The sequence below is a fragment of the Microcaecilia unicolor genome, chromosome 10, assembly GCF_901765095.1.
Source record: "Microcaecilia unicolor chromosome 10, aMicUni1.1, whole genome shotgun sequence".
Lineage (NCBI taxonomy): Eukaryota > Metazoa > Chordata > Amphibia > Gymnophiona > Siphonopidae > Microcaecilia > Microcaecilia unicolor.
This window is the reverse complement of record NC_044040.1, coordinates 212,003,159-212,018,652: the sequence shown is the minus strand read 5'-3', so window position 1 is coordinate 212,018,652 and position 15,494 is coordinate 212,003,159. Positions and strand designations below refer to the sequence as shown.

Genomic DNA, 15,494 nt, shown 5'->3' with positions numbered 1-15,494 from the left:
CAACTGTCTCACTTCCAGTCAACAAAAAGGCTCATATCAACCAAGATAAGTGGCAGAACCTAAAAATATCAAATGTTTTTTTTGTCAGCACAGGCACACGTACCAAAGTTTAAAGACACAACAAAAGAATAAATGTACCTGATGTAAGAATCGAGTTTTCACAACTTTATATAACCAGTTTATGTTCCAAAGGCAGGCAAGTTAAACCCCTTCCCTCCCATCAATAGAGGTTACTCAACTTTTAGGCTGGTGTCCCCAGTTCAAGAAACAAGAGAATATGCGTCAGTCATATCAATACATTTAAAACAAAATCCAAATACATGCTGTTACCGCCTACATTTTAGTCCAATTCTATGGGCATTTGACTATACAACACAAGCTGTAAGGCACATTACAGTCTACACTGGAAGGAAACCTTCACAGCCCAATCCATTCCAAAACCCCGAAGGTTTAATCCTCCCGTCTAGAAATGGAAGTAAGCCCTCAACCCGACACTTAGCTCCTTAGTAAGCATAAGGCAACTGGATCACAGTAGCTGAAAAGGCGGGAGGTGGACGAGCTGTTTTATTTCCACAGTAGGCAGCGTTCGCCTTATTAATACATTGTTATTCACCTTCCAAACTAACACAGAATCAACTATGATCAAAAGCACATTTGTTTTCACAATAAAAAATAAATCTTTGTAAAGGCAGGTTGGTCTTGTTAAGGCAAAGTACGATTTAAAATGCATAAAGGCAGTGAAGAGGTCAAACGTCTGCTTTGACAGATAGCACAGTACTAATTATTCCTTCTAGAAACCAAGATGTTAATAAATACTACAGAATTTAATTGCAGAAGCAAATCCTCCATTTCTCTTCCCCTCCCTTGTAAACTAGCTCTAGACAAATGCATGTAAACAAACTCACGACCCACAAGAGGAAAAGCGATAGAAGACTTCAAATGGAGTTTGGAGGGGGGGGGGATGAAGTTCTGGAAGACCTTTTCTGTTGGGGGAGAAGCATTGTTAAGACTGGTGTAACCCCAGAATAAGACTGTGTATTGTCATTCTTGACCAAGGCAAATCCAAGTGCAAGAAGGTTCTGTAAACGCAGAGGTCATGGCAGTGCCTTCACAAGTCTTAGCTCTTCCTTACTCAGATTGTTTGGGAACCCAAGTGAACTTCCAGCCTCCCTCCTCATCCCTCCTCACAAAAGCTTGTCCCTGAGTGAAGGTGTGTGTCTTCACGTTCCGATGGGGGCTTAGCGAGGTTGAAAAAGCCACTTCTGTTTTATTTGGAGACACATCGGCAGCGTAGTATGACGTGGAAGCAGAGGCAGTGAAAAGTGTACTTCTCGGCAGTGATACTGAGTTGTATTCGGGTGAAGTAAGGTGCTGTAGGTAGGCTAACTCCTCGGTACTGGGATTGGCAGTGGTGTTATTGGGTGTCATATGATCACAGCCATAAGCCGCTGGTGAGTCGGAGCCATTGCTGTAGTCCATTGCCTCCGACGGACCCTTGTTGTAGGAATGATTATGGCTGCCAAGTTCAGAAGATGGAGCTCTGCAGGGAGCTTGTAAAGAATCATCAATGGTATTAATGTCTTTTAATCCCAAGGTCTGAAGCACCCAAGAGTCAACAGCTGGGCTCAGTTGCTTCTCACAGGCAGTAAAATCGTTAAAAAGGTTTCTTCTAGCCCTTTTGGGATGAGTCTCCCGGGTAGTGTAATTACCCTCCTTAATTTTCTTCTTTCCGATTTTGGCAATTCCATCTGCTCCTTGACCATGTTGTGATAGTTTCTGTAATTTAATATTAACAGCTCATTAGATGCACAGTTGAATGTAAACTTTGTTCTTCTAAATGGCATTTTGTTAGATCTGGTGACAACAAAACCTTTCCTGTAAAATACAGATTCTCTAATATACCAAAATCATCGATATTCACAAGCACTTCCCTGTCGTGAACAAGGCCTTGTAACAATGCCAAACAAATATTAGTAAAATAGGCCTATGTTTGTTTTATTGGCCAAAAGAATCCCCTGGACATAGCTGACTATTTTATTGGCTTGTGGTATACTTCCCCCTCCCCCTGACTTTACAGTAATTACTGTGACTTTAGAATCCCTGGGAATACCAGCATATTAATAATATACCATTTCAATATTCAAAAAACACTTAGAAGTCTGGTGTTTTGCTGAACGACTATCAGGCTTATTTTCGAAAGAGAAGGGCGCCCATCTTTCGACACAAATCGGGAGATGGGCGTCCTTCTCCCAGGGTCACCCAAATCGGCATAATCGAAAGCCAATTTTGGGCATCCTCAACTGCTTTCCATTGCGGGGATGACCAAAGTTCATGGGGGCGTATTGGAAGCATAGCGAAGGTGGGACTGGGGCATGCTTAACACATGGGCGTCCTCGGCCGATAATGGGAAAAAGAAGGGCGTCCATGATGAACACTTGGCTGACTTTACTTGGTCCTTTTTTTTTAATGACCAAGCCACAAAAATGTGCCTTAAATGACCAGATGACCACCGGATGGAATTGGGGATGACCTCCCCCTACTCCCCCAGTGGTCACTAACCTCCTCCCTCCCTAAAAAAGACATTTTAAAATATTTTTCCAGCCTCTATGCCAGCCTCAAATATCATACCCAGCCCCAGACAGCAGTATGCAGGTCCCTGGAGCAGTTTTAGAGAGTACTGCAGTGCACTTCAGGCAGGCAGACCCAGGCCCATCCCCCCTACCTGTTAAACTCGTGGTGGTAAATGTGAGCCCTCCAAAACCCACCACAAACCCACTGTACCCACATCTAGGTGCCCCCTTCATCCCTAAGGGCTATGGTAGTGGTGTACAGTTGTGGGGAGTGGGTTTGGGGGGGGGGGGTTGGGGAGCTCAGCACACAAGGTAAGGGAGCTATGCACCTGGGAGCTTTTTCTGAAGTCCACTGAAGTGCCCCCTAGGGTGCCCGGTTGGTGTCCTGACATGTGAGGGGGACCAGTGTACTACGAATGCTGGCTCCTCCCATGACCAAACGCATTAGTTTCCATTATCGGCAAAAACCAATGGCGGTGATCTCTAACGCCGGCCCAAATGTTGAGATTTGGCCGGCCTCGACCGTATTATTGAAACTAAAGATGGCCGGCCATCTTGTTTCGATAATACGGTCGGGTATGCCGCTTTCCAGGGCCGGCCTTAGATATGGCCGCCCATATAAATGGCCGGCCCCGTTCGATTATGCCCCTCCACACTACTATGTAAGCTGTTCTAAAAAGTGGCTTGCACTATTTTTAGTGCATGGATTCCCCGCGTGCTGAGGCTACTTTTAGCATGGTGGTAAAATGGCAGCAATTTGGTTTTTTTTTCCATTAATGGCTGTGCACTAATTTCCCAATTAGCTTGTGGCCATTAGCACGGGACACCTTACCACCACCTGTTTACTAGGTGGTAAAGGCTCCCGCGCTAAACCCACGCCAATCAGCAGCATGTGGTGATTTGCCAATTAGTACAGGGCCTGCCTACGCCCCGAAACACGTGTGCCGATCCCAGAACTACAGTGGTACGCCTGGGCGCATCCTACGGTAGTGCCTTTTAGCGTGCGGTAAGTACACATTAGTGTTTACTGCCACTTAGTAAAAGGTCCCCTAAATGAGAGAAGCTCTTCCAGTTGGCTTTCCCTAACTAAATTTTGGTTTTCTAAGTGTTGGTCTGCCTCAGCCTTAGGATAATGTGAGATACAGCAGGTTTGCTTGGGTTTGCTTGCATTTACTTGCATTTGCTAAATTTTATTTGCTTAAAGTTATTATTTTACATTCATGTGTATGCTTAATGTATTTTGCTTGTGTTGAAACTATAATATATTTGAAATTTTACTTTATATAAATTGCTTTGATGGCCTCGGCCTTAGGCGATCAATCAAATAAATGCAACCTTGAACCTTGAAGCTCGCATCCTGGAGGTGAATGCGTGATCACTTTGGTTTCCTAGACCATAGGATGATTTTCCAAGAGCTACTGAGCAGGGATGGTGTGCATTTATCAAAGAAGGGGTGAAGTGTCTTCTGTAACGGACTGGCTGATGTAATAAAAAGGGCCTAACTTCGCTGGGGATGGGTGAAAAAAGCCCCAAAATTATGAATTGCCCTCAGGAATGTAAGACATCGAATACCTTTATAGAAATGGTAAAGAAGGTTGTTATCTGGAGAGCTTTGCATACCAATACTCATAGTATGGGAAGCAAATTTCTCGATCAAGCGGCTCTAATAGTAGAAGCCAACTTGGATTTTGTAGTAGTCACAGAGACATGGTTCACCAAGAACCATGACTGGGATATAGCTATACCTGGCTATAATGTATTCGGGAGGGACAGGGTAGGAAAAAAGGGTGGAGGAGTGGCATTATATGTTAAGAATAATATAAAAGTGACAGAATTGCAGGACATATGAGGTAAGGAAGAAGCACTGTGGGTTAAACTGGAAAGAGGGAATGGAAATGTATTTACATTGGTATGATATCCAGGCTTCCTTCATAGTCAGAAAAAATGGACAGAGATTTAAGCCTTTGACATAGTTCCACATAGGTGACTGATAAATAACGTGAGTGTCCTCAGGACGGGTCCTAAAGTGACTGATTGGGATAAAAGGAGACAGAGGGTAGTGGTAAATGGAGTTTGCTTTGAGGAAAAGAATGTGATCAGTGGTGTATCGCAGGGATCTGTCCTTGGGCCGGCCCTTTTCAACATTTTTCTGAGTGATATTACGGAAGGACTGTCTGGTAAATTTTGTCTCTTTGCAGATGATACCAAACTCTGTAATAGGGTGTGGATAGCACGAGAAGGAATCTAACGAAGCTTGAAGAATGGTCCAGAGATTGGCAACTGAGATTTAATGCTAAAAAATGCAGGGCCATGCACTTGGGCTTCAAAAATCCAAAGGAACGGTATAGTATACAGGGTGAAGTACTCTGTGTACAAAAGAAGAGCGGGACTTGGGGGGGAGGAGGTATAATTATAGTATAATTTCTAGTAGTACATTCAGTGGCATTGGTTGTATGTATAGTGGCTCGGAATATATGAATAATGTGAAATTTCTTGATTCAATTTTCCAGTCATGCAGAGGGAACCCAACGTACGAATAATGAAGATGCATCCAAGAAGCACAATGAGCCTTCTCAACTGGGTTGCATCAGAAAATATTTATTCTTGAAGGACCTGACACAGGCTGTGGTTCCAAAATACAAAACAGGAGAAATCCTCTACGACGACGAAACAGAGCAGGCAAAAGTAGAGGCTGATCAAAGATGAGTCACCACTGGAGACATGTATCCAACAGTCTTTATTATAATAAAAAACTAAAGGACCTTTAGTTTTTCATTATAATAACTACTACTACTTATCATTTCTAAAGCGCTACTAGATGTAGGCAGCGCTGTACACTTGAACATGAAGAGACAGTCCCTGCTCGACAGAGCTTACAATCTAATTAAGACTGTTGGATACATATCTCCAGTGTTGACTCATCTTTGATCAGCCTCTACTTTTCACAGGCTGTGGTTCAGAAAATGCCTGCGTCAGGGGTATGAAGTCTCAGCAGCAGCGTGTCCACCGGCAGGAAAACAAGATTCTCTTTCTGCCGGTGAACACGCTGAAGCTGCAAAACTGATTAAATTTTCACTAGATGCTTTACTGAAAGTTGGCCTGACACATATATATATATATATATATACGTTTTACATACTGAGGACTATCTGAGCTGTAGAATGGGTGAAGGAAAGATAAAAGCAACGCAGTGGCGTTCCGAGGGGCGCTGACACCCGGGGTGGATCACCGATGTGCCCCGCCCCCCCCCCGGAGTGCAGCGCCCCCCTGCAACGCAACCCCCCCCCCCGGCGAAAGAACCCCCCCCCCCCGGATGCACGCCGCTGGGGGGGTGCCGCGCGCCGGTCAGCGTCGTTGGTTTCCATGCTCCCTCTGCCCCGGAACAGGTGCCGCGCGCCGGTCAGCGTTGTTGGTTTCCATGCTCCCTCTGCCCCGGAACAGGTTACTTCCTGTTCTGGGGCAAAGGGAGCATGGAAACCAATGACGCTGACCGGCGCGCGGCACCCCCCCAGTGGCGTGCACCCAGGGCGGACCGCCCCCACCGCCCCCCCCTTGGTACGCCACTGAAGCAACGACTATGGTAAGTCACACGTGAGTCAACCCGCTACTGTGGTAGTATTAATTTATTCTCGTCCCTTTCATTCTTAGCAACACAGTAGTTGAATGCTAATCATCTAGTCACACGGTTTTACTTTTCTAGGTTTTCCGTCATTCTGTGAACTACGTCTGAGTAATTTGCTATTTCTGACCCGTATCTGAAAGGCAGATTTGTCTGCATTTCTTGGAGAGGAGAATTAGTTCCTCCAAAGAAATGCTGGGTTAACGTGTTGCCATGTCTTCAACATTCAATAATGTTTATTAAGCAGCAGTCTTTCTGTACAAGCACCATAAGAGTAATTCAATACCTTGGCGTTTTCTTCCAAACACTTAAGGAAGGTAGAGTTCAGGTACAACTTGAGCTTGGTGTTTTCTTCATATAATCTAGCAAGTTCTTCATTCTTCTGTGTAAGGGTGTCTTGAAGCTGAAACATGTCAACAAAAGGAACGTTATCTTCTTTGGTTTTATGTCAAGAGAATCTCCTCACATATTGGCCCCTAAATCTCCACTTTCCCCCAAATTCTAAAAAAAACCGCTACAACTTGCACGCTCAAATTTGCGCACACCATTTATTTATTTATTGCGCTTGTATCCCACATTTTCCCACCTAGTTGTTGAATAATGAACTAATTAGTGCTGATAATTGGCTTCTTAAACAATTACTGGCACTAATTAGAATGAATTAAAATGTACACGTAAATTTAAGCAGCTAAATTTTACGCACGAGTCAAAAAAGGGGGCACAGAAATGGATGAGTCATGGGTGGGTCGGGCTGTTCCTTTCAGTTATGTGTGTAATTATAGAATAAGGTGGGATCTGCACCATATTTCCATTGATGGAAATGGCCACACCTAAATATATGTCGTGGTTCCTGGGCATAAGCGCTATTCTATAAGCCACACCTAACTTTGGGGCCCTTTTACTAACGCACGCTGAAAAATGGCCTGCGCTGGTGTAGGCGTGTTTTTTTGGAAGCACACTGGTCCATTTTTCAGTGCGCCTGCAAAAAAGGCCTTTTTTTTGTGGCCAAAAATGGGCATTTTCGGCCTGAGACCTTATCGCCACCCATTGACTTAGCGATAAGGTCTCATGCATTGGCGCTAATCGTCAGCACGCATACACTGCCAATTACTGTTGGGTAAGTGCCATGTGGTAGAACATTTCTACCGCGTGTTTTAGACGCACATCAAAAATGAAATTGCCGTACGTGGTAACTGGGCGGTAGTTCCAATTTGACACGCGTTAAATGCGTGGAGGTACCTACATGCCTTAGTAAAAGGACCCCTTTAAGCCCAGTTTATAGAATAGTGCTGAGCGTTTTTTTTTTTGGGTGCTGATTTTTTTAGGCGTCATATATAAATTTACTCCTTTATGTCAATACCAGCTCATGGATATCTTGCGTAAACTACAACAGCGATCACACAGCAAGATCAGGGATGCTTTTGTCTGGTTTTTAATATTTTCTGTTCATGCCAAGACCGGGAAGAGATCGTTTTCAACATCATAGGTCTAGAACAGGGGTTTTAGACCCGGTCCTCGGGGCACAACCAGCCAGTTAGGTTTTCAGGATATCCATAATGAATCCGCACGACATAAATTGGCACGCACTACCTCTACTGTATGCAAATCTATGTCATACATATTCTTTGTCGGTATCCTGAAAATCTGACTGGCTAGATGTGTCGTGAGGACTCAGTTGAAACCCACCAGTCTAGAGAAATTAGAAAACCCAGGAGAAAAATGATCAATGAAACAAAGGTCCAAAGGGCTATTGTAGATCATCCCCACATATTAGTTTGCTCCAAAATAAACTGAAGCTTCCCCTGAATTATGAATCATTTTATTGTCCCAACCTAATAATTGTCCAAAAATATTACATAGGACTTCATATGCTCTTCTTTGGGGTCTAAGAAGCTAATGAACACCATTCACTTTTGATTACTATGTTGGGCCAATAAAAATCGTCACAGCCTAGCAAATAAGCCAGTTCTTGCCAGGACCAATATGATGAGAAGATCTCATCTATCAACCGTCATATTTCCTCATAATATTAGCAAGAGTGTGTAAATGACGGTACTGAACATTTACCGCTTGCTGAAGTGAGCCTCTTGAACAGGAAGGCTTAACCCACCGTGGCCAGTTCAACTACTTTCAATGAGGACTAGCAAAGCTTAGAAGATACAGCTGAATCCAGAACACAACCAGTTGAAGAGAAATTGAAACAAGCTCGTTAGGTCATAAGAAGATAGACCCTCTTTTTACATTGATTTAAGTTCTGCACCTGTTTGTTTTTGAACAGCTGAGAGGACAACTGGTCTTCCCATCTATACTCATCTTCATCAGTATAGTCCAAACTTTCAAAAAGGTCTGAAAGAAAGCAAATATAAAATGGACCGTCAACTTCTTCTCACGCTTTCCCCAAGAAACATCAATTGCGTCTCTTAAAATATCATAACACTGAATAAAATAACATAACGTTTCATCGAAGAAGGCTCCAAGCAGTAATCTGACCACTGTCATTTTTCACTTCCTACAAACGAGAAGTACTTTTTCAGGGAATTTGTGTGAAATCTGTCTATCCAAAGCTATATACTGTAGCTTTTTCTCTCTATCTATGCCAGGAGTTCTGAACCCAGTTCTCGGGACATACCTGATATCCACAACTAATATGAATGAGATAGATTAGCATCCACCACCTCCATTCCATGCAAATCTTATTTCACGCATATTCATTGTGGATATCTTGAAAACCTGACTGGCTAGGTACGTCCTGAGGACTGGGTTGTGAACCCCTGATCTATATACATAGATATACGTATATGAAAATGTTATTTGCAATAAATTTGATCAAAACCTTTTTCAGCACTGCTTTTTCTTAGATCTGGTAAATTGACTCTTGGCCTTGGATGCTCAATAAATCGGTTGGTCTACAAAAGTGTTATCTGCACCTGTCATTTTTGCTGCTTTCTAAATCAGGGATGGACAATCACAATCCTCGAGGGCCACAACCCAGTTGGCTTTTCAAGGTTTTCACAATGAATATGTATAATATCTATTTACATATACAATGGAAGCATATTTATTGTGGAAATCTTGAAACATTCATTAGCTTGTGGCCCTTGAGGACTCTAGTTGTCCACCCCGGTTCTAGACTTCTCAACTGGAAGTTTACTTAGATTATGTTAAACTTGTCTCTTTTGAATTAAGTGGTCTATTAATTTACCATATTCATTTATTTCCTATTGTAAGGATTTTTTTTAAATAAATACTAATGAAAACACAAAAACCCTATACATTCATTTACAATAAATTCAGAAAACATGAAGCTTAATTCAGGTGACACGTGCATGTTACCATATTTTGCAGGTTAATGAAATAGCCACACTGCAAACAGTTGAAATGTCTAATTGCTCTTGTGAATGATCACAAAACCCAAAATGAAAGAGAGCAGTAAAACAAAACTTACCCTCATACATAGAAAAATGACTAAGAGGATATATAATTGATAAATGTGTTAGAAAGGATGTTCAGTTAAGGAGCCTCCCAAGGTCCAAGAGCTATGAATATGAAAACTCAACTTGATTGGTCAATCATAAAGGCTCTCTTTACATCATAATCAAAATAAATGTGAGTGCTTAGAATCCCTTCGTCAAAAATTGAAGGATATGTCCATGAATACAATGAGTCCAACAGATTTTTTTTTTTCAATATAACAAACATTTCAATCAATCTAAGAGTTTCTTATTTCATAACTTATATTGGGTATTCTGCTGGTATATGATCAGAAGGATGTATTTGATTATGAAAGTTTTTTTTAATACGTCTTCCTTTTTCTTTATAATTGAGGTGCAGAGATCTCTCAATGGTTCAGAAAGAGCACCGGGGCTTGGGAGATGAACTTAACCACAACACAGCCACATGGAAGACCTTACATGCTTTTCTCCTCTTTTTGATTAATTCCCTCCTCCCATTTTATGACCCCCCCCCCCATTAATTCAAGCACCACATTCTTATAGTGTAGTGTGTCTGCTTATCTTGGGGGGGGGGGGGGTCAGGGGCAAAAGATAAGGAAGACATATTAGTAGTGGAGGGAGGGGGCTAATTAAGCATTAGGATTCACAACATTTGGAGGACTGACACCCCCTCTCTTCTCACCCCAAACTATGCCTATGCATACTATCCAAAATATGCCCAACCACACAGCAATTATGTTCATGCTATCCCCACCCTTGGAAGCCTGGCACAGTATCCAGAGGCCCGAAGTTGTAATGTCCTTTGAAACTCAACAGGATTTTCCTTCCTCCCGCTTCCCAAAGGCTGAAGCTAGTTTGGGAATAACAGAGCAGGTGGAACATACAGGGATGAGAAGCTGGTTGCTGGTTTTAAGGCAGTCAGCAGCCTAGAAACTCAGGAGCAATTATTGCAGGATCCAGAGAAAGATCTCCTGCCTTTGATCTGTTCTACATTTATATTAAAATAATAATAATAAATTCTAGGATCAAGCTAGACACCAGTATCTCTGAATCTTTTTTTAGGGTGGGGAGGATAACATACTGGTATCTCTGTATGTTGGAGGGCGAGGGTAGTAATTTCAAAGTGGGCTAGAAGAGAAGAGACTTACCCTGTGTCTGGGAGTCATGTTGGCACTCACTGTTGTCTCGGATACCGGCGGCCCAGAAAGAAACCCAAGTTTCCTTGGAAACGTCAACACAGGCTGCTGACGTCGTGGCGGAATAGGGGCAGTCATAGCCCTGGCCCCCTGCAAAGTACTGATCTTGGCAAGACAGAATGGTGCTCTGTAAAATTAGCACAAGGGGTGAGAGAAAAAATTAGATACACTTAAAAAAAAACAAATCAGGAAAGATAAAACCCTTTTTGTTTCAAGCACAGTTTACCATTATCAGCATCTCTGTGGGAAAAACCAATGGCAAGAGCTATTTCAAGTGCGTCCTTATTGGGGCCCAAAGTCTGATGAGGGTCCAGAGAGAACAGAAACAGCACAGAAATATCTAGAATGGGCAGACTCACTGTCCCCAAGGCTGTTCCTTTCCCCCCCTCTGCTCCCACAATGCATATCCTCATGGACGGACATGTAGGTGTCCATGTTTCCACGGGGATCACATCAGGGACTCCGTGCACGCTGAAATAAGAACAAGCAAAATTCTTCCGGTATTATTCAAGGGCTTAGCTATGTCCTGTATAAAAAATGAGTGGAGGAGTGGCCTAGTGGTTAGAGTGGTGGACTTTGGTCCTGGGGAACTGAGTTTGATTCCCACTTCAGGCACAGGCAGCTCCTTGTGACTCTGGGCAAGTCACTTAACCCTCCATTGCCCCATGTAAAGCCGCATTGAGCCTGCCATGAGTGGGAAAGCGCAGGGTACAAATGTAACAAAAATAAAATAGATACTATTGGAGATTCTACACGGAATGTTGCTACTATTGGAGATTCTACATGGAATGTTGCTATTCCACTAGCAACATTCCATGTAGAAGGCTGCGCAGGCTTCTGTTTCTGTGAGTCTGACGTCCTGCACTTAAGTGCAGGACGTCAGACTCACAGAAGCAGAAGCCTGCGCAGCCACATTGGTGATCTGCAAGGGCCGACTTCTACATGGAATGTTGCTAGTGGAATAGCAACATTCCATGTAGAATCTCAAATAGTAGCAACAGTGGAGGAGTGGCCTAGTGGTTAGGGTGGTGGACTGAGTTCGATTCCCACTTCAGGCACAGGCAGCTCCTTGTGACTCTGGGCAAGTCACTTAACCCTCCATTGCCCCAGGTACAAATAAGTACCTAAGCCGCATTGAGCCTGCCATGAGTGAGAAAGTGCGGGGTACAAAAAAATGGGCATAGGGTTGCCAACTAGATCCAGATTCGCCCAACAGGGTTGATTCAGTCCTGGGCTTACCTCATTGCTTGCAGGGACTTGTGGTTCTGATTTCCCCATTGGCTTCCCTATGAAAAGCAAGGCTACAAGTCCCTAAGCCCAGGACTGCATCAACCCTGCCAGGCAAATCTGGGACCTAGCCGGCAACTCTAAATGGGTGTCTCCACTTCAGCAATGACAGCTCTGGCAATCCCCTCTCTTTGGTAAAGTCAGTTGCTCCAGAACATCTCCTTTTTTCTCTCTCCCCTTTCCCCCTGCGGCCAGCGCCCATTATCCATTGACTCCCTTTCTCTTTCCCCCCTGCCCACATGATGAAGACGAGGCAAGACTCAGTAGGATGGTGCATTGCACTCTGCAGGCACACAGGGTGTGTATTTTAAAGACAGCTCTGATGATCACCCATGCTGAACCCTTTGCAATCTGAAGAAGGGCTCCACTTGATCCTAAAAGTTCATGTAAGATTTTGTCTTTGCCAAATTCTTACACTGGCATTTAAAAGAAAAAGTTGTCGCAGCCTGGCTTTTTCACATACAATATGGCTTCTGGACTTGTGCCCTACAGTCTTCTACTGCCACTTTGGAGTAACAGATCACAACTCCTGCAAAGCGCAGTACAGGACTGAATAACACTGTGCCATTAAAAAAAAATCAGTAATCATCAGAGAAACGTTTTTACATTAAAAACTAAGCAGTGTGTATGAACACAGCTGGCAAGTTGGACACAGCCGACCATAAGCAGGTGCATAAACCAACCTATTTAGTATTTAAAAGCCCATTGATAACTATTATTAAATGGGGGCAGTGCTAGATTCAGCCACTTCTCCTGAGCAGGTAGCAGTGGTAGGTAGAGCCCAGTTCTATTAAAGGCTCAGTCCAGCACGGGAGACCTGAGAAAGTCTGGTGCAAAGCGTTGAGTGTACCCTAACCCAGTTCTGGGTACTGAGCCCTGCCACCTGTTGAAAGAAACGATCTCCGGGACAACAGCCGTCAAAATCAGACCCTAAAGCAGCTCTTCTTTGCCCCCCCCCCCCCCCCTGCAAATGTCTGGGGTTTCGATGCATGCCAATGTGCAAATCAGTCCAGCTCTAGAATAGCCTCGTTTTTGCAAGAAAGGACAGTGAGTTATACTGGATACGGATTTGTGCAAAAAAATAATAATGCCCATCTAAATCCCAAACCGAGCACAGCAGATCAAAAGCACTTTCCACATGACTGAAAGATTTGCAGACAAAACAACAAATAGCAAAATTAGTCCTGCAGATCCCTTAAAAAAATAGCCTCTGATTTTTCCGTTCAAGGGCATTCGTTGAAAATACTGATACCGAAGTCAAGGAAGCAATAGGAAAAGTCCCTCATGCAGCAAATGTGACTTACCATCTCGTCCGGGGGGGAGAGGGGGTCACTTCATGGAAGCCGCACTGAGCTTTGAAGGCAAGTGAGAGGCGAGGTCTGAGCTGCCACTGATGTCTCAGGTCTCTCTCCTTCCACCCCAGCGCTCTGATTTGGTGCAAAGCTGTCAGACTGGTGACGTGCAGGAAGAAATTGCAAACTTGCTGGGATCAGAATCTTTCTGGTCCCACAAATCAACCAAGAAAGAAAGAAAAAAAAAAAAAAAAGCACACACTGCAAAAGCCGGAATTTCTCTCTCTCTCTCACCTCCTTCCCCTGCTAAGTTGCAATGATTTATGAATGCATTTCAATTCAAAGTATGATCACACTGGACCTATTCAACAGTGTGCAATGGGAGATGGGGAGGGGAGAAATGGGCCAGGTTTGTCATGGCTAAATGAATTGATTCAGGATTTGTTTGTTTGTTTCCAGCAAAAAACAAACAAACAGAAAAAAATGTTCCCAGGTTTGAGATCTCAAGCTTAATTCCTCTCCCACCCGGTTATATTTGGAAGATCGAGCACTCGTGAGCTGAAATCTACCGCTCTCTCTGCACCAAAGAGACAGTTAGGAAAAGAAACCCACGGGCAAAGAAGGGGGTTGTTTTTGCAAGGGAGGACAATGGCACAATTTCAGTAAGATTTTCTAGAGGCCCAGAAAAAAATGGTTAATAATAACAGAAAACCAAACTATTCAATAGATCAAGGGTACTGCCTTCCTGCCACGGCACAAATTAAGACACGAGAGGCCGAGAGAAAGTCAGAAACGACCAGCGATAATTCGCAGCAGGTCACCTGTGAGCAGAGGAAACCCGGCAAGAAAACAGCCTGGCATATGGAAAGTTATTTTATTACACCCTGGAGGACTCTTCATTCTGTTAATCCCGGAGAAAATCTGGATGGCACTAGGAAAAAAAGGGGACGCTTTCCCTCCCTACAAACAGGTTTTCCTACATCGTTCCAAAAGTTAAATGGCCCCCCCTGCCCCCTCCCCATGAAATAGTTTAATATTTCTCAGGTGCTCGTCTTAAATAGTGGCTCGTGTCCGTATGCCCACCCCGGTGCAGCATTCCCCCCCCCCCCCCCCTGCTAATTGCAGAGATCAAGCTAAATCCCGGACTTCAAATCAAATTACATGCTGAAACCTTAAATTACGCCGTAATAACTGACTTATTACATGGCGTCGATTATCTAAATGAGTGCTCGTCAAAGGCCGATTCCTGCTTTTACACCATCTGAATCTCCCTGCACAAAGGCAACGTCAGGGAAGCCCAGCTCAGAACGTTTTACTGAGTGAGGAGAAAAAGGTAAGCTGCAGTCCCTAAATCATTTGTTCTGCAACTGCATCCTATGTTATAACACGTCAAAAAAAAGTTGGTGCTCCGATATGAAAAATGAATGGAAAAGGGCTCCCCCCCCCCCCCCCCCTCCCCTTCCAGCAATGCCTGGCTGCAGTTCTGAAACAGGTGTGCCTCAGTGCCTGAGATTACTAGGGGAGTAAACTCTTTCCCCAGGCAGATCTGTTTTTGTACCCTGCTGTGGGCATTTCTTCCATCCCCCCCTCCAAAACAAGGCTTTGAGCTGGACAGGGGTGCTCACAATAGCCAGGTCCCCTGCAACCAGTCACAGAATCTATGACAAGGCAGAATTGGTGTGTAGAGCCTAAGCTCTTTCATTAAAACTTGGGGTCTATGGGTCAATTTTAGCACACAATGGAATGGTACCCCCAAGTATCCTGTCAAAAAAAGCCCTGTGAAAATCTATCTCATGCATGTCCAAGATGGATCTCTGGCTGACTGGGTGAGAAGCGCTGGCCTGGATGAATTGACCCACTATTAAACCTTTCAACGTGGCCCTCCAGTACACTGTTCCCACAAAAACTGCATTGTTTTTTTTTTTGGGGGGGGGGGAGGGAGGGAAAGCAAATCAATTCCAAGCACCTACAGAAACTTCCAGAGGTAAAATTAGACCCCCCCCCCCAGTCGCTTCCAATTTTCCACAAATTTGATTTGAATCTCTCTTACACAGATTGTGCATCAACTAATTAGCTAA

At 43.9% G+C, this 15,494-nt stretch overlaps 1 protein-coding gene across 1 annotated transcript; it reads right to left on the bottom strand.

The window, feature by feature from the left end:
• Positions 1-957: 957 nt before the first annotated feature.
• GMNC (geminin coiled-coil domain containing) lies at positions 958-14,404 on the bottom strand. Its single transcript, XM_030216455.1, has 5 exons — positions 13,429-14,404; positions 10,790-10,964; positions 8,450-8,535; positions 6,476-6,592; positions 958-1,776 (listed from the first exon to the last, which is right to left on the bottom strand). Exons 1-5 carry the CDS (start codon positions 13,429-13,431, stop codon positions 1,129-1,131), a joined length of 1,029 nt encoding a protein of 342 aa, XP_030072315.1. The 5' UTR covers positions 13,432-14,404; the 3' UTR covers positions 958-1,128.
• Between the last annotated feature and the right edge of the window lie 1,090 nt (positions 14,405-15,494).

Bases quoted from the DNA above. Each gene is read 5' to 3' on its own strand.
- GMNC (XM_030216455.1), bottom strand. The intron at 6,593-8,449 runs GTGCAGAACTTA...GACATGTTTCAG, and splicing joins AGCTGTTCAAAAACAAACAG to CTTCAAGACACCCTTACACA. The intron at 1,777-6,475 runs GTATTGAATTAC...ATTAAATTACAG, and splicing joins GTTTGGAAGAAAACGCCAAG to AAACTATCACAACATGGTCA.